Source organism: Linepithema humile, chromosome 4, assembly GCF_040581485.1.
Source record: "Linepithema humile isolate Giens D197 chromosome 4, Lhum_UNIL_v1.0, whole genome shotgun sequence".
Classification (NCBI taxonomy): domain Eukaryota; kingdom Metazoa; phylum Arthropoda; class Insecta; order Hymenoptera; family Formicidae; genus Linepithema; species Linepithema humile.
In genome coordinates this window covers 22,033,145-22,057,641 of record NC_090131.1, presented here as the reverse complement: position 1 = coordinate 22,057,641, position 24,497 = coordinate 22,033,145, and the positions used below count along the sequence as shown (strand labels likewise).

Below are 24,497 nucleotides of genomic sequence, written 5' to 3'. Positions count from 1 at the left end.
TCAAGACATTAAATAAATATTTAATATGACATTTTGTGCGTTGCTATTTGTACAAAGAAAATAAAAAACGTTTTAAATCTTAATATTTACAGGAAGATTCAATCAAATGTTATCAAGCCTTCGTATCTCTGAGCTACTGAAACGTATTTTGACAACAGATTCTATGGCAAGTTTGAAATTGACGTTTCTTTTTTAATTTCTTAACAAAAATGTTGAGCGAGATATTTACTCGTTGCAATTTTTCCATTTCCAACTTTGGACTTGTTCGCAAATAAGTTCCAAATGCAATTTCTGTAAAGTTAAAGTTAAGTGAAAATTAACCAAGCAACAAACTTGCATTCTAATCCATTTATATTATCGAAGTTTAATTCGCGCAAATCCTTCTATTCACAATGCAACGCGTCTTATCAAGTATGTATCTGCAATTTTGTTTTTCGTAAATCTCGCACAGACAAAATCAAGACAAGACAGTTGATAGAAACTTTGCTGAAAATAAGTGATACCTGTCGTTCTCTATCAGGGGATTTATTTCTGAGATATTTGTTTGCGATATTTAAGGCGAGAGAATACTTTGGGGTGGTGATTTTATTTTTATCGTCTGATATTCCAAAACACTCTATCCGTGCTTCATGGCAATTCGGTGCGGAATGAAAGGTGTGCACTCGGAGGGTGTACGGAGGATCGACGCATGCGTTCCGCTTCCTCGTTGTCTACCTTCGTGGAGGCGCACAACGACGTCCACCTACACGATCTCCGAGTGGTACACTCGTGCTCGGCTAGAGCGAGTTGGCGTGTCGCGATGTGGGGGTGCGATAAAGAGAGACCCGGTGGCGAAGATAGACAGATAGACAGATCGCGCGATGGATAAAGAGAGAAGAGGGAGTAGGGGGCGGCGGTATCGAAGGGAGGAAAAGAGAGAAGGTAGGGAGAGAGACGCAAAGAGGGAGAGAGAGAGAGAGAGAGAAGATGAGAACGGAGAGGAGGAGCGATCGTCGACTTCGGTGGGCGATCCGGAGCACCGTGCTTTCCTTCGGTTCGCTCTCAGTTTCAATCGCGCGCTCCGAGCTTGCTCCGAGAGAGCGCGAGCCGAAAGCCCGGGAGTCGTGGTGATCGAGACGATTACGTCGCGATCGATCGAGAAAACGGAGCCGATACGTGGATCGCAGCGGTCCGATGGGTCAAACGGAACGATGAATAATTATTTCGAAAAATGTGACAGAAGGGAAGATTGGACGCTGCGATCGACCCGATCGCGCATCGATCAGTCTCGATCGCGATGCTATCATCGATTTGTCTACGAGACCGGCTGTTTCCGAGAGATATGAACGCGTGCAACACGTGTCTTGTGACGCGATTAAATGAAAATCATATCGCGAGAGACGATAGTCCGATGATTGATCTTCGCGAATGTAGCTGGATATAGTGAACAAATCGTTTTAGCAGTGAAAAAGCTGCTGAAAAACATTGTGCCGCGGACACGTAATGCCTAAAGATACGGTCGCAAGCGATATAGTTCGATACACGCGTGTCTTTTGCCGTTAAAAGGACCACCGGTCTGGTAAGACGCGTAGATTTCGTACAAGGTTTCCTCATTTGTCTTGTCGAGATATCTCGAGTTCGAAATTGCTCATTCGTGCGTGTAGCTATTTCTTCTTTCGACCGGAAAGCACGTGACATCCCACTGCTAAGCGTTTTAGACACTTTTCCATGTATTAAAAAATTTTAAGTATGTAAAAAATTTTACATAAAGAATTAAAAAAATTTTTTAATTAATATTATTAAAAAATAGTGCTAAAAAATGTATAATATACAATCGGTTTCAAGCTCTTCTGTCACATCTTGAAGAAGAGCTTGCAAAAAACAGTGGTTCGTGATTTCGACTTTGCGTGTTATTTTTATCGTCGTATGCTATTCAATCCGAAATCGTGATCGTAGTTTCGCAAATTATTTTGTTTTTCTGTAGCAACATTAATCGCGGGCGCAAAAACAAACGAGGCGATTTGCGCGAGTCGTAAAAACCGTGCAAGATGACGAGAAAACAGCTGCTGTGATAATAAATATTCGAACTTTTTGCTTTTTGCTTTTGACCCCGGCTTATATTGGCAACAGAAGCAAATATATTCGTGTACACATATGGCGCTAGCTTTTACTTCGCTCTGAGACACTTTTTGTTGCGATCGAGCGCGAACGATCTGATATGAATTCGCCGCTTGACTGAGCTACCAAGCGTATTTGTTATGCGTATTTTATATGATCCCACCTTGTCATAAAGGCTTTAGGTTGATTTAGTCTTGCTTCGCAGAAGGATCAGTTCGTGACTTTCACAAATAAAACGAAATTGCCTTATTTGAGGCTAACGTTGAGTGTTTCGCAGGCAATATGCTTGAGTATTAGAATAAATAATAAGGGATATATTGTTAAACAGTCTACTTTTTTTATTCATTTTAAATATATAAATCGATAAAGATTTAACGTGCTTTTAACTTCAATTTTAAACCATGCACAAAAAACGTAATATTTAAAATTAATATCGAAAGAAGAATGTTAAAATTTATGGAAAATTAACAGAGAGATATTAGATAATGATCGTGAATTTTTAGCAAATTAAATTATAACTTTCTGCTTTTGACATTAATTTCAAGTAGTGCGCGTGTATGTGTGTTAAAAATTATATTCTTTTACACATGAAAGAAACTACAAATTAAAAAACCAATTATTATTAGTTAGTTTATTTACTGTAAAAGCTTTGGAATTTAATTCGCAATTTAATCGCAATTATTAGCAATTAAGTTAATTTGTTTTTGAATCCAATTTATGCATTATATTTGGTGTACGGTTTTTGTTTTGAAATATCTTTTGTCAGTCGCGATAAACCGGGAACAATTTCTGACGTTGTCCGCCAAATCGTCGAGGTGCTTCTTATACGCAAATTTTATGTAATCTTTCGACGCAAAGACGTCGTAGGACCGTTAAGCCTCACTCCTGCAAAGGGATTAATTTGCATGTGTTTTTCATAACTGAAACATAATTACGTGATTACATAATTCGAAGCTTGCGTTTCGGTGAACGCTACGCTTTGAGCGCAGTTTACCGTATGTTAAATATTTTAGCAGAACAGTCGAAATGTTGTCAGAGATCAAATTAATTAAATTGCCAGCTTTGTTAGCCTTGAGAAAACGCGATTAAATTCCACGAGTATCTCTTGTCCTTGTTTCTCAAATCCTAAGTGAATCAAGCTTATTTGTGCATTAATTCGACACTTAATTCCGTTATATCAATTACAGCAAATTTTATTAATCGTTTTTCACGCGTCGGAGAATTTTATACTTGCGGCGCGCAAAATTGATCATAAAATTAAGACACGCGCAAGCAATTTGGTACGTAATAAAATTCTAATTAAATTATAATTCACATGGATTTTGAGAAGTTACACAATGTCAAAAATACCTGCTGCCAACAAAACTGGAAAGCGCAAAAACACTTTTTTAATCAAGAACGACCTGCTTTTTACGTAGCAGGTATCTACGTCGCGTCTTCCGTTTTTCCGCGCTTTTACTTTAAGGAGACGCCGCGAGAATGAGAATAGCAAAACGTCAGAGTTACAGTGACGCCCATCTCGTTATTCCATCTCACTGCGAACAGTCGAACTGTATAGTTATTCGGGAAACCCCAGATTGCATTCGTCGCGCAGTGTATAGTAAATGCGGACACGTGTAAACTTTGGTGCGATTTCTTGTTCGAAAGGTACGTGTATCGAATGAGAATGCACATTCACATGTATACGAAAATGGCACGGTGGCAGATTGTTGTACACTTTGTGCGCTTGACAAATCCGGGAAGCGAAGAATATAGGTGAAAATGGCTGCTATTGAACTGGATAGAGGAAGTGTGGGGAAATTTTCAGCAACCTCTTTACACTATTATCTACAATTCCAGAGAAAACGAAACAAAAGTAAAACATGTTTCGTGGGTTTTTTTGTTGTTTTTTTTTGAAAACTAAAATAATATTTTAAGTAATATAGTTTTTACTGGAATCCGTTTTTGAGAATTGCACAGAATTTGTCTTTCGGGAAAATCCCAAGAAAATCATATTTGTATATAATACTTTTTAAGCATTCTTGTTTTACTTGATATTTTATAGAATCTGCAAGAAAGTGTTGTTTATCTCATTTTTAAAATTTATATTTATTTTTATATTTTAAATGTAGCACATAAAAATATTAATCTATTCGGCAAAGAAATCTTCCCTATTTGTACTTTATATATTTCAGTTTGGTATCAACAATCATTTTTTCATATTTACAAATGCAAAATTCTTTTACTCATAGATTATTATTAATAAAAGTAACAATATAACGCATAAAAAATGATTTTTAATGCTGGTATTTTGCATAATGTTGTTAATAATAATTAAGTATAATTTTTTATCTTAAAACAAAATAAAAAATATATGGAAAACAGTAAGCGCTAGGTGCGCATTGCGAAAATTTCATAATACAGTTTTATATTTTTTTATCTAATTTAATCTTTTTTGTACAATTTAATTTTCCTTCTTCATATTCGTGATTTTTGCATTCACAACAATTTTGCAGAAATTAAAAATGTATAGCTTTTATTACATATGCGTTATTTTCTTGTTGCATCTTTTTTACTAAAATTTCTATTCAATAATCTCATGTTACATATTCAAGGAGAGCTGGCGCTTTGCATATTCTTTTCCGAAGCATTTTCTGCCCAGTCCGATTCTGCAGAATGCATACAATATTATGATCGTGATATTGTGATTGTGCTTAGAAAAACTTTCCATTTAATTTTTTAGTTATTTGTATAAATGGAAAATGTATTTAAATTTTAGAAGAAGACTTTTTCAAAACTTGTTAATAGCAGAAATGACGCAAAATGTGCTAGATAGTATGCAAACAAATTGAATAAAAAAATAATAGCAGCCAGTAACTTTATCGGAACATCAATCAATAAAATGAGAATACATAGAAAACACGTGTCAAAAGTTAAAAGAAGAAGTAGAAGAAATATATTTGTGTACGAAAACTTGGCGATTATTTTTCTGTAAGAAAGTAAAAATGAAAGTTCACACCTCTCTGAAACTTTTCTCTTCGAGTTATAGCGCTGAGAACACGCATTTATAAGAATTCCCCGAGTTTGTTTCGCGGAATTAGACATTTGTTTCAAAATATCGTATAACGATGTGTCGAGCACGCGATGAAAGATGATATATCGTTTGCGTCATGTGAGTAGGTACTCCGATAAAAATTTTCGGGATTCGTACGCGTCAAATATGAGCCATGAAGTTATACAAGCTGTGAATAATAAAACATGGAGCCATCACTATGTATATGATATTTTTATGGCACTGTAACTTGCGTGTTAAGCATTTTTCAAGTGAATTTTCGATGTACTTTATTATACATACTTTTTCCATTACTTCTATTTTTACATATTTTTACATACTTTTTTTTACTTTGACACATATTTTCTATTTATTCTCATTTTATTGATTGCATACTATTACCTAGCACATTTCTGCGTTATTTCTGTTATTAACAAGCTTTGAAAAAAAGTCTCACTCTAAAATTTAAATATATTTTTCATTTATGCAGAGCAAGATGCAGAATATGTGTTAAAAACTATAGCTTTCGAATATACATTTTACAACTATATGTCTCATCTAAATGCACATTAATTGTAAGTTGCATTAAATTGTACAAGCGTGTATCGTATGATTAATGTGTAAGTAATATCGATACGTGCTTGTATTTCAAAAATAGCGTTTATTTGCGAATTTAACAGGATTTAATTCAGACACGTTCGAATCGTTTAATTAAAAATACATTTTGTAATTAAACGTTAAACCGTTAGAATAAAATATAAAGATGCAATAAATTACTGTATTATATGGTTACGTGGAAATTCGTATTTCCATATTAAATTATTTTAGATTAACGAGTGAATTTAAATTGAATCTAAGCTATTAACATTGACGATAAATTATTAGATTTTGTAAAATATTTAATTTATACGCATGCTATTTTTCAATGCAAAGCAACTTTATAGAATAAAATCGGTGGCAATAAGAATTTTCGCAGTATGCATATTCTATGCATATATCACCTCTTTTGAGACGACGATGCACATTCCGAGTGAATACCTACGCATAGAGTACGCTATGCAGAGAATGTACAAAGCTTTCGACGATTTGTACATTTGATATTCATGGGATAAAGTTCGTGGCAGCAAATATATGGAGTCAAGTAGCGTCGACGCGATCTTCGTGCGGTATCGTTCTCGTGTTTTTGTGACTCGTAACTCGTAATTAATTTCGCAATTGAAGTCGACCGATTCGTTTCGATTGCGTTTCGCTTTGCACGTTTGATGGATCACATTCCCTTGCGGACAGTGACGGTTCGATTAAATTTATCAGTGAAAAAACATTGGCACCATTTTGCCACGCTCGTTAGGTCACGATTCCTTCGGTGATAGTAATATTCACTGGAACATCCGTTCTGACGGACACAAGTTCCGCTCTTTAATAAGCCCCGTCAACCGTGATTTAATTAAACGACGCATTGCCCGGCAGCTGCTAATTAACTCGCCCGTTTGTGAATTCCCGATGATCGTTAATTCTCTGTTCTCCATGCTTGAACTTCGACAAGACTCTGGCAGTTTACGTCGAGAATGTGAAAGTGGTGCTTTACGAAAATCACAAGTGGTGTCGCACGTAAAGTACGAATCATGAGGTAAATTCGCGAATGCATCTTCGAAAGAGAAAATCGAATCTATTAATAACGTAATATAACACTGTAAGAGCGGGAATAATTGTAACGTGTATGCAGCACATAATTATTGGATTTTTTCCTCCTCGATTGAGGTATTATATGATATAATTACTCTATTTGTAGTATAATACTTTATGTCGAACAAATTGAATGATTTGAATGCGCCTAGTACAAATTTTACGCGCAAAACGATCTAAATTATGCACAAAGTTGTTTATTTTAATCCCATATTGCTTATTCGATATGTATCAATTAACCAGTAAATATATGACGGAATTATTAATAAGATAGGCCGGTGTGTATTTGTAATAATATTTATTGCTCGACGTGCGCAATCGTTTACCGTATCAAAAGCGAGATCTATACGTGATATGCCAGTTCTCATTTTACCTCCGTTAATGAGCATCCAGTTTCAATAACTGAAAATTTATTGAATTGGAAAATAATAATTGCTTCAAAATGCCAACTGCATTTTCCGCCATAGAAAACTTTGCATTTATCGTTGATGTGAAGTTGGTGCTCTTTCCAAGGATAAGAAGTGGTTCCAAGGATAAGAGTTCTTTTAGAATGCTCTATTCCTGCCGCCTTTTTCTTCAACTCGCAGTATTGGTTCTTGTTTTCAAAGAAGCTTATCTCCTACCTCGCGATTTTAACTTGTTCATTTTTCTCGCCGTTGCCGTACCTGCGTAACTCCGGTAGAATGTTTTTTTCCTTCTTTTTCTTCAAATTATTTGCAGGAAAAAATATGTCGAGGATTAATTATGGCTCTCTTTCGGTATTGAAGTTCTTTTATGAAGTAATATTTTATGAATCGATAAAATCTTCAAGAACGGAAGGATTCGATAGAATTACCGAGTGTACCACTTGTTGCAGCATCATTTTTTGCTTAACTTTATGAATATTCAGTTAATTATCAGGAATATTAAGGTATACTCTTATTTTGTTTCTCTTCGACGATATTTTAATTAGACTTGGATTACTGGATAAAGTGTTTATATACATTTTTATTTTGTTCGGAATCTATCAGATTCTTTTATCATCTTTTATAGCGAATCTGTTGTTTAACTGTCTGCTGCCTGCATTATTTTCTGAGGATTTAAAACACTTTTTAGTGTATAAAAAAGGTCAGGTATATAAAACAAACGCTAAATCCATGCTTTTCTAAAGATACAACTTTTTTATCTCGTTTTTCTTTCGTAAAAGAATGTTTCTTTTGTAAGGTATGCAAATAACAATATTTACATACCGTTTCAAAATTTTTCTTTATTAACACGAAGTTATCCAATGTAGCATTATTGGAGACTATATTTGCAATTAAGGTTGAATGAAATTGATTTGGTGAGTTTGGCGTTTACTTTAAAGGAATCCAGGCGGGATTTTTACCTGGCATGATTAATTTTCATTCCGGAAGCCGCCTAACTCGTAATGAAACCATTATGGGTTGTATTAGGAACTCCGTGAACGTCATTTCCACGCTGTCTTATCCTTGATCGCGAATAGATCGAGCGAAGACCATCGCTCTATGTCGTCTTTGAAATCAATCAATGCCACTAAGAAAACGGGTGAATGCGGAAACTACTTTTTTCGAGGTCGAAAAAATGTGCGCGACGATTATTCTATTTCAGTAAAATGACAAGCAATAAGGAAAACCTGTAATATGTTATCCTGGCTACGTGCAAAGCGTTATTCGAGTGTAAATTATAACAGTTGATTTTTTTTGATGATTACAAGAGTCTTACGCGACTTATCATTGATATGTAGTCACGTAATCGATATCAGAGCTTCCGAAGTGTCTCCCGAGTATGATATACTCGTATATTTTTATCGCACAAAATCTATGCATAAAATATACGTTGATCGAATACGTGCTCGGAAGCAATGAATTAGGTATTAGCAAACGGATGAAAAATTCTGCTGGATTATGTAGGATGTAAATCTGTTTTCTTACTGCTTCGTCGTTTTATGATTAAAGCTGTAACGGAATACCATGATTTATTTTGCATTTGTATTTAACATATATCCAGCAAATAACTGGATTATGATAAAAACGTATATATATATATATATATATATATATTAAATGTATTACAATATTAACTGTAGACGGAATATAGATATTAATTTCTAATTATCGTGTCAGGATAACTTGTAATGATAAGTAAATGACGTTAGAGTTTCTGTCAGTCTAATAGAAACAATTTTTTTTACACAGAAAAAACATAGCTAGGCGTAAAAATGTAAAGATATTTTGGAGCAAAATGGAAGAATGGCAGTGTAAAAATAGCGTATTATTCTAGATGCTGTATAAATCTACGTTAAAGTTAGATTACATCTCGTTACAGCGGTGATAAAGTGAAAGTTACATGATGTTACATGATGTACGTTTATCGCAACTTGGAAAATTTTGACGTGCACAGTCACGTACGTCCCGTTCATTCCGACTGCCTCGTGAAATAACATTCTTTCATCCTTAATTCAGAAGGTTCCATCTCGCAGTTCTTTTGCGCGCGCATTGAAGGCACAGCGCGAAAACTAAGAAAGGCAGAGCGAGGCAGGAGCTAGCTACCCTCGTTACTTTCCCGCAGATACGTCTGTCGACGGCTTTCAAGTCGCGTGTTCCGCTGCTTCAGTCGATACGGAAAAGTTACTCGAAAAGTTGCGGCTTCTAACTGGATTATGGTACCGATAAAACCGTGTCAATTAATGTTGAATCACGTTGATAGATAGTTATTGGTTTTTTTTTAATTACTTAGAAATAGCAATAAATATTAATACATCATGTTTACTTTGTTATCTTTATTTTTTCGAGATTATTAGACATTATTTAGAGATTACTAAGACACGACTTTGCACTCTTATCTTCTTATGAGAAATGTCGGCACGATCTTATTTACTCTGAAATACTAATGAAACATTAGGGACGGTACGTGACGACGATTTGTTATGTTATAAGAAGCAGCTATTTTCGCCACACATTCTAAGTCGTATCTGCGAGAGTCGTTAAAACACCATTAAATTGTTTTTGCGTATTACATTGTGATTTTTTTAAGGTGAAGAACAAGCAAATTTTTTATTCGATTTACGCGTGATTTAAAAAATCGAAGATATATTCCCAACATTCCTACGAACTTAAATGTTATAAGTAAATGGAATCACGGTGTAGCACGTAAAACGGATATGATTGTCTACACAGTGCCGAAGCTAATCAAGACAAATCTCTCACTTCCTAGTTTGAGTCTCGCAGTCGAGCGCGTAAGGAGCATTTCGTAATTAGTAAAGGTATAATGCTCGGCATTTCTAATGATTATACTGTTACATCAAAGTTAAATTGGAATACATCAGAAGGTATAATAAACCACTCCGGCGAAAAGTGATATCTGAGACTTTGAGTAAGAAGCAAAATTATGTACGCCAATTTGCTTATGAAGTCATTAATGCAATGACGCGTATTGTGTTGCGCGCATTGTGCGGAGTAAATGAAGATGAACAAGAACATAACGCGTCCGTCAAAATTATGGAGAGTAATCTGTGCATTATTCCTTCGGGCAGAATAGGAGGATATTTTCCATTATGAGGAAACATTCAACAGAATATAACACAAGAGATTAAAATATACGACTCGGAAGATATTAATCATTTCGAAATTTTTCAAACGCTCAAAACACTATTTATCATCACGTCGGGCGTCTAACAAGATGCGAATCGTTACATGCGCGTTAAACGTGACGACGAACACTGGAATTACGTCGCCGTGAAATGTATTGAGGTTGAAATATTCAAAATGAGACTCGAAGTAGAACTAAAACGCGGTGGACAGCCGCCCGGCGAGCAGCCGCGAGCGACTCGTTTCCTCTTGCGGCACCGACCGCAATCCGGGAGATGCGTCGCGACGTGTGATAATTAAATAGATACAGCTCCGGCGTGATAAAAAGCTGTAACGTGCGCCAAGGGCGCGATGGCGTCGCGGACGAGAAAGCGGTGGTGCGCGAGTGATGTTTTAGTGCGACTGACGCTGACCCTGTCGGGTTTATGCGCGGGGCATTGCGCGGATATCGGTACAACGACAACGACGATGGCGCCGGTTGCCAGTCCGAGGGAGTGCATCGGCGGTAATCAAACGGTGCAGTCTAAGGGCGAGGTGAAGTTGGCGGTGATCGCGCCGGGCGATCCTCACCACGAACAGAGCTTGCCGAGGGTGTTGCCAGCGGTGCTGCTGGCGGTGAGATACGTCAGCTCGCCCAAGGGACCTCTGTGCGGATGGAACATCAAGGTGGACCATCGCGACTCGCACTGCTCCAGCACTTACGGTGCCCTGGCCGCATTCGCGTTCTACATCAACAATACAGCAGGTTGCATAATGCGTTCGCGTCATCTCTCACACGCTCTTCGTTTCCATCTTCTTTTTACGTATCTTTACCTTTACCGTTGCCTTCCATCTCAACGTAATCGAGAAGCGAATGTGCGAGAGGATATACGAATACGATCTTTTATATTAAAATGTAAAAGCTCCCTCGAGCATAAAGTTTATATTTTATTTGTTTAGCTACTTTGAGAATTTCTCTTGAAAGGGATTCATTGTTAAATATTTCGATGGTCGCATAATTGATTCAATATGGTAATCTTTAAAAAGTTCATGGTAATTTGTGCTTTGAAACATTTGAAGAGGTAGATACAAGTCGTCAGTAGATACAAGTAGTCAGTGATAATTTAAATACACTGGGCGTCTCGATTGCGTTCACAGCGAGCACTTAACGTCAAATGTACTAATGTCCAAATGTCAAATTTCTACTAATTTTTCCTCTCTAATTAATTTCATATATTTAATTAAATTTATTAATTAAATTTTGCATGCATGCCAAACGTAAAATTTGAAATATTTACGACACAATATTATAATTTGTCATTATGCAGTTTAAATTACGATTTTTTGTTAATATAATTTTATTGATATTTTATGAATTGTATGTATTCAAGAGTTATTATTAATTTGGAACCTAGATTGGAGTTTAAGAGTTAATCAAATTGTGTTGACAGAGAAGCATAGCGCGAGACTCAGATACGGGATATCGCGTGCAAAGTCGGGAGGCCCATACATCAAGAAAAGTGATTTGTAAAGTTGTTTGCGCTTGTTGTACGTCTAGTCTGTCGCGAAACACGAGGGACTAGTCGCTAAACGTATTTAGGCCAGGTGGTACCAGCGCGCGTGATACATGACGTGATTTTATATTATTTATCGCGCGCGCCGAACTTCGGAAATGTAAAGTACGTGATAAAGTTCACGTCTGCAATACAGCACTGCTGTTTCTTGACAGGTGCTCACCGAGTTTTGTTTCGAGTTGGTGTTCGATATTCAATTGTCAAAATAGAGAGCGAAAGAGAGAAAGAGGGAGATAGAACGTGAAAAGTACTCTTGACGCGTAACGCGGTTTAATTTCCAGTGAAAATTTGTCGATAAATCGCTCGCCTGGGGTTGCATCTCTACTTGGGCGCTTTGATGACCATTTTTCCCCTTATTCCAACTTCAAAAAGCGGATTAGATTGACATGTATGGGATATAATTAATCTACCTGGCCGTTGGTAGTGCAATTCAAGAATTTTCCTGCATCAAAACCGTCCTCGGATTTGTATAACAAACGGATTTAACCTTTATTGTGCTTAAGCGGATTTCACATTTTAGCGAAAATGAATGCAGCGAGATGAAGTAGCATAAACATACGTAATTGGCGCAAAGACGAGCTTTTACAATTATTTATGACGAATAATATATAAGTAAAGAGGCAGCTATCGCTATCGTTTTGATGCAAAATGAGGTACGACTCTTATTGATATGAAAACATCGCACGTTTCTGTTGACAATAAATAAAAGTCCCGAAAATTTTGTTAACGCATCGACGCATTGTCCATTTATGCATTCTAAAATACTTCAATATTCGAAATCACGAATGCCAGGAATATCATATTTGAGAGATATGAGAAAAGTCACGAGCAAAGCCGAAGAATAAATTTATGGTAATGAAATATGCCGAATATATATGGGTCACAAGATAGAACGCAGAATTGCGAAATATATTTTTGAACATGTGTGAACATTGAAATTGTAATTTTTTTCTATGAATTTTGTTTCACCGATTTACAATTGATATTTTTTTCTACAAATTCACCCAAACGCAATTCTTTTTTAATATTTCGTAATATTGTTAATATTTGTTAATTTATATAAACCTGATAATCCGACCGCAGAAGGTCGAACGCGCAATATTAATTAGATAATACAAGTGATCATGCCGTGGAGACGGCACATCGACCTCGCGTGGCATCGTCGCTGCGGATTCCGAGGATCGCGGCTTAGAGCCCGCCGAGCGTGTGGCGGGCATCATTGTGCCAATTAATCAGCGACGATGTTTCTCTAAGGGTCCGATGCGGCGTGCACGCTGTGTTTTAATTAGGCCTCGTCCCTCGTCGTTAAAGCCGTGGGGCCACTACCGCGGCGGCCGTCTTGGCAGAAACGCGCCTATTTTTATGAGCGGCTGACGTCAGCCGCGCTACTACCGTGTCAATTTGCAGCTGCAAACCATCGAACGAGCTGCCACAAGTCGGCGAGAACAGCGACGACGACGACTGCCACCCCGTCGGTCAGTCAACCAAAGCCGACGCTTGTCTCGCGCCTTTTTTTTTCGTCGATCCTTCTCGTCCAGACTTTGTTAAATGCCACTTTAATTTGGCTTAATTAATCTTGCCGTGCCGATGGCTCGCTCCTCTCTGCGGATTAATTGACCTCACGCCCTCCTCGTAAGCGAATCATTTATTTTCTCAGGAGTGCGTACGATCGTCGATAAAAAATGTCTCTGTCCGCGAAGACGAGTTTACGCGTTGATGGGGTGGAACCGTCCGCGTGTTACGTCCGTAATTAACGTAGGGGAACCGCGTTGATCTTCCCCGTGGATAAACGATCTAAGTAGAAGGCAACTCGCCGTGGAAAAATTTTCAAATGCCGTTTTACTTCCGCGAGCGATACTCCGATAGAATTCTATAATTGCTTGTCCGCCGATAATGAGAATTCATTATGAATGTTGTTAACGAGAATGAATTTTCCGCCTGTTCCATTCGATATTCGATTGATAGTCCATTACAGCTTTAATTCCCCGCCAGCGTGATATTTATAGAAGTTTGATGTAGTTCAAGTTTTGTCTCCTCTCTCTCTCTCTCTCTCTCTCCTGCTCTCCTCCAGCTTCGGAAATTAATCAAAATACTTATAATTGATTTTTATCCGTCCATGAAGTTACCAGCAGAATTCGCTCTCGAATTTCACGCGGTGCTAACGTTACCTATGAGTCTCTCTTCGATTTCAATTACGAAACTTATCGAAGGATGGATTCGAGCGGATTAACTCAATCTATCGGTAGAAGTCTAACTCGTGATCGGTGTAAATCTGTCTTCGCCAATCCATCTCAGTTCAGATATAAGTTTTTTCTCGTGTATATATTTTTTGTGCAAGAATTTTTGAAACTGTGAACATAGAAAAAAAGCAATTATCTTCTCTTCCTCTGCTGTTCCTCTTCTTTAATAACCCGAGAAATGAAATAATATGTCTATTAAACAAAGCACTCGTGTTTGTTCTTCCATAATTTTATTTCAACGTTTCATTACTAAGATAATTAAGGTTGAATGTTAAATAGCAACAAATAATAGCTTTTCTGCAAAATTTTTCCTGAGAGAAAAATAGTCGACTCTAAGTTGTCAAGATGTCTGCTTTTAACATCAAAATAAAGATTCTCTGGGACATTCTATGTAAAAACAAATATAGAGTATTTTATATATAATATTATTGAACAAAATATATTTGTAATACTAACTTTAGTATCTACTTTGATATCTACATAGATTATGCATTATAATTCAATTTCTTTTTTTTATTCGCGGATTAACGTTACATTCTTGAGTAAATTTATTCAAATAAAATGCGCATATAACAAATAGCGCTAAGTGAAACGCGTCGTAGATTACGTGGCCCAAATCGCCCGGAGCATATAACAGCGGGCTGGGTTGATTACGGCGACTCATTAATGAAGAAAAAAGGTTAATTCCACCGGGCGTAATTCGTCGACTTCTCAATTACGACGGTACGAAGAATTTAATCTTTTAGCCTTTCCGCCCTTTTTTGATAGTCACTTATTTCGTCGCGGTTGAGCCGTAAACTCCGATAAAAATATACGTGGACACAGACAAATTAATTTTTTTCTTACGGCGAATTTGATAGTATTTCGAAGCTAAGTAGCGCGGTAAAGTGAAGTCTTCTTAAGTAAAATTGCTTTCATCGATTCAAAATACATTGCGTTTGCATTTATCGTCCATTTGTAAGGATTGCAAGTAGAATTGTGATCGCAATATCAATGAAATCGTTGTTCATAGCAGCACTGCAAAACGCGATTGCGAATAAAATACGTCAGACCGTTAAAGTGCTATAAAATGCGTTATCTATCTGTCGCGATAATGCGATGATACTGATAAAAGTCTAAATTAGTCATTCACCTGTTGATCACGTCAGTCCCGATTGCCGTAAATGATCGTTTGCACTTAATTCTGCGTTTCACGACATTCCCGCATTCCGTTTGAAACTTCGCCCTCAAAGAGGCGAGCGATATTCTTCCGCGCTGCCGGCGTCGCGTAGCATACGAGCAATGCGTCGCTGTGTTGAATTCATAATGATTATTCATGATCCTACCGTCGAAACGATTCACGCGTTTCCGCGGCTGGCTGAACTTCGCAGTGAGAGAGGTAAATTAATTTTCGCTGTACGAAGGGAGGTAGCGCGCGTGTGTAGATAGGTTCTGCATAAAGTATGCGATAAAAGGTCGTGCGAGAGCTGCGGTAAGCGCATCCTCTTTCTTACGGCGCCCGACGGAGTTTTCCTCACGCTGTGTTATAACGACCGCGAGAATGTCGACGGTTAAATTGCTCTCGGAATCGCACTCTTTTTTTTCTCTTACTTCTTTTTTCCTATCTATCTCTTCCTCTGATAGACCGAGTGGGTCTCGGTGGTCGTAGAGTTTGCCGATTATCGTGAAAATAACGAGATTTCACGTCGCACCTTAAATTACAGTAGAAATCTGCTGTATAAATCCCGGCGCACGTTCAATATTCTTTTTTTTCGGAATCAACGTGATCTATGATCGATCGATATATTGATCCTCGTAAGTGTTCGTGTCGCGCAGTTTTACGGTGCCATGCATTATTGATGTATATTTATAAACACATGATTTATTCCACCTTATTGCTATTTTATTTTCCGGAAATGAGCAGGTTTTATCACTCAATATGTTTTATGCTTTTAAAACTTTAATAATTTGTATGGTACATAAAAATAAATACACAAGTGTTTTATAATTAATATAAATTTGTATCGTAGAGTTTAACGGACCGCACGAGTTTTATTACTTTAACCACTTTAACCATTTCCTCTCTTACAAGAGTTTCTTGAAAGTGAGGTAATGGTTGCACTGTTCGTCCCGTACATGGCTTATTCCGTGTATTTCCTCTTTAATCAACATGATTGCCGGTTAAAATGGGAAAAACGATTTCGATCGTGGCACGGCAATAAGTGGGTCGAGGTAAAAGAGGAACGAGAGAAAAAAAAGGATGAAGTAGGAATGGTTTAATAGGCAAATTCAATGACGACGACGTGTATGTATTCTCAATGAAATTACTTCTTTGGCATTCTATTTCACGCAGACGTTCTCTGCCGTTGACTGTTGACGCACCGACCCGACACGCCAGCGGTTATTAACTTTATATTTGTCTTATTTTTAAACTATCAGCGGATCTGTACGTGTAGCCGCGCGCTCCGGGAATTGCTTTTACGCGATCAGGTGTTGAACGCGCGGATGCGCGAAATATGCTTCGGGGACATGTGTTTCTGTGAATAGATTCCAAAACACGACATCACGCACAACTCCGCCAATTTAGATTATTTTTAAGTGAGCCGTAAATCGGACATATTGTTGCCGTTATTAATTAATATGTTAAAATATTTTGTCACTTCTATTATCTCATTTTACATGAGGAAATATATAGCATGGACAAATATTTCGAGATTTATTCAGAGAATAACGTTTCTCGCAAAATATCAGCTTTTAAATGCTTTTATGTCGAATAATTGGACTTTTTTTATTACAGTTTTTTTATTATTGTTAGTTGTTTAAATAAAAATGTATGAACATTTCTTTTGCAAATACACGTAATTCACGAATAGAGCCAAATCATTTTAATAACTGAAAAAATCTTGTATCTTTTTATTATTTAAAATCTTAATTCTCTTTTTAAAAATTTTTTCCAGATTCTTTCGAAATTATAATCAATTGACAAAATCACTAAAATAGTCAGGTCTGCTAATACAATCATTTGCGATTTTTGCGAGTTGTTGTATTTCTTTCGCGAATTCACTCGAATGACGCGTCTTTTTCTGCCCATGCAGAAATTTTACGCCGCAATAAAATCTTACGAGTTTATTACGTACTGTGATACAATTTACTACGTTGCTGAAAATAATTTTCTCATGCGGAAGGTGAATTCGTTTCATCGAAGTTATTCAGGGCGCTTGTTGCGCCTGCAGTCGCAATGCACCATTGTGTTTATGCGCCGCGCAGTAATAAATCCGGTCTAATCGAAACAGACGGAAATCATTAGCGTTCTCGACGCTTCGGATTAATATCCACTGATGGACTGAGTCCCGGCAAGTTTTAAAAACGACCTACTTTTTATAGTGAAGCTTAAAAGCCACGGTACAAGAATTTAAAACGTAAATATGACTCACAGGCGATGATTCTATGATTCTAATAAGACTGGTATGTACCATAAATTGTCGTATTCTGTTGATTACATTCTGGACTTTTTATTAGTCAAGATGTTTATAGTTTACGCTTATGTTCTAATGTAAATTCTTGTATTAGTATAAATCATTTTATGACATTTATTTGAATTTATAAATTTTACAAATGCAATTCAATTTTAGTTTGAAAACGAAAAAGTAATAAAAGATGAATAAAAGTATTAATAATTTGTGTATAATACATGTTATAAATTTTAGAAAGCACCGATTCTAGTCGTTGTGCGTATATTTCTCAATGTAGCTTTCAAAATAAAAGGATGTAAACGGTTCGCGGTTAGCAAATCGAATAAAACTCTAGCTGTGATTTGATAATAATCGTACAAATTTTAGAGCGAAATTTTCCGTTTTATGTCGAATAAATTTACTTTCCATTTGAAAAGTACATCTCATTTTTCATTGAATTTAAAGATGAACTTGGTTTCTTCCATAATGCAAGTTCGGATATAAATATGTAGGTCGCATCGATGAAAGTAGATGAGTTTGAAGCAAGCAATTGAATTGCAACTGAATAAAAGTATCTGGCTGTAGTGCATGCGTATCGCAGTAAAGATGGTCTGTTTTATTTCTGTGTTACGCAAGCAATAATCCTGGTGCCGCGATGCATGTGACAAGTATGTTTGAGGATTCTTTTACACCGTAAATTTCCTCGACAGGCCGTGTCCTACATTTTCGTTATTATTTGAAATTATTGTGAACACGAATTCCAATTGTCTGTAATATGTTACGTGTACAAATGATTGAACGACACATTCAATTTTTGCGCTTTTTAAAACATATCACTACATTTATTATTCCCCCCTTTGTAACTTTAAAATATTTTAGTTTAAAATACAATTAATACGATCGTATTAAAGTGATATTGTTGAAAAATTATTATAGCGTAAAATAGAATGAAATTCTATTCATTTGATTTCTATATATTTTTTTAATGTCTTGCAAATGATTTAAATATTTTTTAAACATTGTTCTTATTATCTGATTTATCTTACGGATTAAAAGGAAAACAGAGCTAAAGATATTTGACAGTAATATTATGTATTATTCTTATGAATCTTTTATGAAATATACTAGGTACACACCGAAATAATGATATTCAAAATCGCGCACTTTAAATTCTGTACTTGATCTTACTTATAATACTAAGTTTAACTACAATTATATGCAAAAATACACAAAAACAGATTTGTTTTTGAAAAGAAAACACTTCTTTGATCGTAGACAATATATTATATCTATTATTATGCAAAAACAACGAGCGTTGTTTTTATGAAATCTTAGAAAGAAGGAACGATAGATTTGTGTACTATGCTTATGAATGCAGGCTTCCGTCGATCGAAGCAAAGTTTTGCTTTGTGTTGACGCCCGTGAGGCGACATCGGAAGAAAAATATTTTTATTAGTCCGGAAGATAGTCTTCCGCTTTAAACGTATTTCAGGATTGGTATGATAGAATATGACTATACATGATGGTCGATAATAGGCACATTACCGAATACCTTGTATGTTATGTAGCTCCATTATCCTACCTCGGTGAACACACCGTTCCTGTATGATGCATGCACGTTCATTTACATCGACAAATATGAAAGTTCGATCAATGAAGATGAAAACGCATATTTTGAATCACGACTTTCAACTCTTTTGTTCGATGGATTTATTATGAAAGACAGTCGATAAAGTGTGGGCGTTGTTTGATTTGATCGCAGCGCGTTTTTATTCACTTGACATATTTTTCTTTCCAAATTTTTTGCGCGAACTTTCTGAAATTCGTGAAATATTTGTTTTCTTTATTTTTAGAATCTGTCCAGTGAAACTATCAAACCGTACAATATTTTCTGTTTTATTCGAAATTTAATTTTTTTTTGTTAGCTCACATACTCTAGTTTCATAATGTAAATGCATTAGTTCGTGATTTTTGTGAAGACTAGAATCTCGAAGAAGACTGAGAGAGAGAGAGAGAGAGAGAGAGAGAGAAAGAGAGAAGTTCTCTATTTTAATCCATTCAAACTTTGAAACTTTAACTAAATGTAGCAGAACTTCTTTCCGCACCTGTCAAAGTTTCCTGTGTCATGCAAGATTGCGAAACTTTTTCACTATTGTTTTCGATATGTTATGTTTCACTGAAGATTACATACCATTTTTTCATTCTGTTTAAAAATTGATTTAATAAAGATGCAAATAGAGTATACAAGCATTTTTATTAAATTTTTTGTAGAAGAAAACAAAATGTCTCGAAAATTTTATATTTTTCTATTTAATTTAAAAAATAAAAATGTGATATTATTTTACTGCGTTTATAAAAATAATAATATATAGTAAAATTAGGTTAAAGCAAATAAATGGAATATATTTGAGTAAAATCAAACAGCGTTCACATTACAACTGCCTTTCATAATAATTCCATTGTTGAAAAAAGTTGAAATTTAAAGTGTCGTAATTTAAAATCTGATGAATAGTATATTTATGTAAATTTTTTTGTTACCGAGCTCGTTGTGAAGAAAAAGAATTGTGAATTGAAACGGAACAACCGTGGAAAAGGCACAGCGTATTTGATGAAACGTAGTCTCGTTGCGAATTCTTTCAGGGTTTACTATTTCCTTCAGGAACTTCGTGTTTCGTTTTCTTTGATTGTCCGGATGTGTTTTTTTCCTGAAAAAGTAAGAGAGCTGTCTCTTTTCAATTTATTTTTCTTTTCTTGAATATATATTTCAAACGCTGGTATATTATAAATCTAAAAATTTATATTGCTTTTGTATAAGTAAAAGTACATATATATTTGCATATCAAAGAAAAATTTTCACAATTAATAAATTATAAATTTTTTTTAGTCTTATTTATGCATTAATGCAATATAAAATTTGCAATTTTTTACTTTTTTATTTTCCACATGTGACTATAGTATTTTTAAAGATGAAAGATATGTTCTCTCACACAATACATTATATATTCGTATTATACAGATATTACAATAACATTAAATAAATTTCAATAGTAATACTTATAATAAAGCGATTATTTACTCAGCGAGTGAATGAAGAATCGCAATCGTATAAATCTTATAAACTATAAAGAATCGTATAAACTCATAAGAGAAACTTTTGCAATTTTATTTTTATATTACATTGCAAGGAAAGTATAATTCCTGCCGCATTGCGGTAGCTGCAAATAATTATGAGGTGATAATCCGCGATATCATCTTTCAACAAAACTCACGTAGACGCCGAGCAAGTAATAATGAAATTGAGTTTTCATTCTAAGCTGGTAGCGCGTGACGAGAATAGTTTTACCCTGAAACCAATGGAATTTCGTAGACAAAACGAGGCTTCGGCAACCTCTGGTCCGAGGGTTAACGCGAGTTCGCTTTGGGCACATTTACGCACTTAGAGGCAACCCTTGTATAATATAACACTTGTTGCTTCATTCGACGAGTTTGGAATCGCCTTCCAAACTCGGGGAACACAAAAGAGCCTACGGAGAGAGATAAATCTGCACATATAGTATATCGAATAGTTCATGTGGAATCGTAATATACCTACTCGAAAATATCATCATTTATATATTTTATTTTGAAACAAGATTTTATGAAAATCTCGGATGTAAAATCTAATTGTTTTGTTGCGGTGCTTTTTTTATTTAAAAAAACTGAAAATAATTATTTTAACATTATACTAAAATTATTTTGCACATAAACATATATGCACGTTTTGCACTGCATTATGTTTTTGTTTTATTTATATTTACATTTTTTCGACTTATATCACAATACTGTTGATCTGTTTTTAAAGTTAATTATTTCTAAAATCACATATATTTTTATAATTTGACTGAAATAAATTATGCTTTTAAAATCTTGTCTTTAAGCGTTGAACTGTATGAAGCGCATGCTTATATCATTAAAATCCGTGGAATTTCCGTTTATTTGTGCATAACTATGCACTTAATGTCTACACGAAAATATTGCGGTACACCGGAATATGACGTGCAATAACTTACCATTGTCCGGAATGCTTCGTCATCCGCTTAATTTTTGACCGAATTTACGAGTCACGTTTTCACGCTTTCACGTTTTAGAATCGCACGGGACGAGTTTTTATTCATGCGATGAAAGGAAAGTTTCAACGGGATGTGCTTTTAAAAAGTGCGTTTTACATTGAACGTTGGTTTACGTCAAAATGCAGTTTACATGTTTTATGTTATACTTTCTTACGTTTATTTTGTCATATACGCGCTGGCAGAAAGTATATAAGGAGATTTTCTTAACAATTCATCAATTTATTCTTGGCAATATCGATAAAAAATTATTAAGTTTTTAATTAAATTATTTTTTATAGAAAATTTAGTGAGACTTTAACTAGTAATTGAGAAATTAAGTGTAAAAAATAAAAATAATAAAAAATTGTTAAACACATTATGAAAGATACACAAAAGTTAATATACCGTGTGCCGTGGCTTATAAGTTACTCGGAGGAAACTTCTCGTAATGTTGTGTTATAAAGTCGGCAACTTTGGCAGTTTGCCTCTGTAAAGGTAACCGCACGTAGGGTTGCGAGTTCTGTCGCGCTGCCGCAGCGACATCGGGGATGCATGCACGTTAATCGGCCGTAACCGCTTTACGCTGGAATTTGCAACCACAATGACGCCAGGTTTGCAACCTGACGCAGTTATTATCATATTAAGCAGCGCGATCGATAAAGATTGAAAGGCTCAAATTGGGTAAACCACGAGATTTGGGAGGTGTCAGAGGGAATACGCTTTATGTGGGCCATGTTGTTTGATGGCTATTCCACTATAATGTTTGCCTTTATACAATAGAGAAACACTATCGATGCAATATTACCCGTGATTGCTAATTAGAACCGCTGATCCGTGGAGATGCATTGCTTGCGGGTAAACTCTCGGGAAATTGAGAATTGGAATTAGTGTGCTTCGTGGCTTAAACATATAAAGATGAAGCAAACGAAGTTAGAATCGTTTTTATTGTAAAAGTAAATATTTAAATTTCAACAGTAAAATATTGTACCAACATCTATATTCATATCTATATTCATATCATTCACAACATCAATTTCGAAAAATAAATGTAGGCGTTTTGTATGTAAATGTTTGAAAAATCTTTTTTCGCTCCACTTTATTTTTGTAAACGGTTCCGCTAATTGCAACGTTGTTTATGAAATAATAGAGTCGCTCTTCTAAATGTCACAAAAGAACGAGCACAATACATTCCTTGCGTACAAGGAGAATAACGATCTGTTTAATTAGGTAACGGCCGTTCTATTATCTCCGCGAGCGCGTATACACACTGCACATGTTACGTTGTACGATCAGTCGCAGACTCGCGATATATCGGATCAGTCGACGAGATTTTAATTGCACGCGTATTCGAAACACGTATTGTGTGTGTGCATACACGGCGAACGGGCCGCGCGGCATGAGAGAATTGTAAGCTCCACGTGCGCTGTGAACAATATAAAAACAACTTTTTTCCCCGGATTTTCGCCATTCCGGATTCCGTAACGGCGTTGTACATCTCGTCGCAAAATAAGCCGCGGGAAAACATTCGACGTTAATAATCGTTAGAAACACGTTCGGAGGATGTAACGCGATGTTTATGCAATCGGTTGAGGTCTGAACTGTGTTCTCGGTAAGCCATATGACCGAACGCGAAATGTACCGGGTTAATTTAATCGATCACGTGTACCTCCAATCGATACATTAATCAACCATGTGATCCATGTGTACCTTCCTGCCGCGTATTTCGCCGCGTCTTGCAATCGAGGTCTCCACGATAAACAATATACTTGTTATCGATGTATCAAATCACAGGTGGTCGTGATAGGATTATAACGCGGAGCCAATATTCGGATGCATCGTAAATTCAGATTCACGTTATCTATTTCGTCCACGTGGCCGCGCTTTGTTACGCTTCCTATCATTCTGGCTTGGTCAACGCTTAATTTTACACATAATATAATTTTATATAACATCGATAGACAGAGCTATGTATACGCGATATGTGCAAACATTGTTTGGAAAATAATAGAGTAATTTCTAGTTCGGACTTATGAATAATATTATGAAGCACGTAGTCCACTTTCAGGACTATGATTGCTTTATCATGTCTGACTCAATCAAAGTGTCGAACTTTCGGCGACTTTTTCCGACGAGTTTCTCAACAACAAGAGAGATGAATCACTTATCCGCGATAAATATTTATAAAATGTATATACGCACGTTAAATTATCGTAAAATATGAAAATTTTACGATCGAAGCGTTAACTTTTCGTAACTTTTCGCGCGATGGGCCTCCCGACCGAGCGAAACCGACGGAAGTAACGAGCGATCAATTTCCGAAATTCTTTTCTCGGACCGCGGCAGACGCCTTCCTGGGTCCCGTGTGCGATTATGTGATCGCACCTGTGGCCAGGTACGCGGGTGTGTGGGGCATACCCGTGTTAACGGCGGGCGCGCAGGCGGATGCGTTCCGTCACAAAGACGAGCATTATCCAACGTTAACCAGAATGATGGGCTCTCATCGTTTGGTGGGCGAGGCGCTGAGACATATCCTACAGCGTTTCGGATGGAAAATCGTCGGTCTGCTGTACCACAATCACGGGGTGTCCAGCAGCAAGGGCAATTCCGAGTGTCATTTTACGCTGGGTGCCGTATTCACGGCCCTCAATCAGCCTGTGCACAGGAGCTTCAATCAGGAGTCAACCACCGCCCAGGATTATCGGAAGTTGCTCACCTTTGTCTCTAAGTCCGCAAGGAGTAAGTTTGTTTGATTACCTGAAATATTGATCTTTGTATCCGTCAATTTAC

The 24,497-nt window shown here is 36.3% G+C and overlaps 1 protein-coding gene across 4 annotated transcripts in view; it reads left to right on the top strand.

The window, feature by feature from the left end:
- The window catches only part of LOC105671037 (atrial natriuretic peptide receptor 1), a 91,428-nt gene that overhangs the window by 10,247 nt on the left and 56,684 nt on the right, over positions 1-24,497 (top strand). The window contains exons 1-3 of one of the 4 annotated variants that reach the window (XM_067352849.1): positions 344-1,558; positions 10,118-11,143; positions 24,054-24,446. The exons of the other annotated variants lie outside the window; for them this stretch is intronic. Of the exons in view, the coding sequence (XP_067208950.1) occupies positions 10,750-11,143; positions 24,054-24,446 (787 nt within the window). The 5' untranslated portion in view covers positions 344-1,558; positions 10,118-10,749. Of the gene's footprint in view, positions 1-343; positions 1,559-10,117; positions 11,144-24,053; positions 24,447-24,497 lie in introns of those variants that run through there. 4 annotated transcript variants of the gene reach the window in all.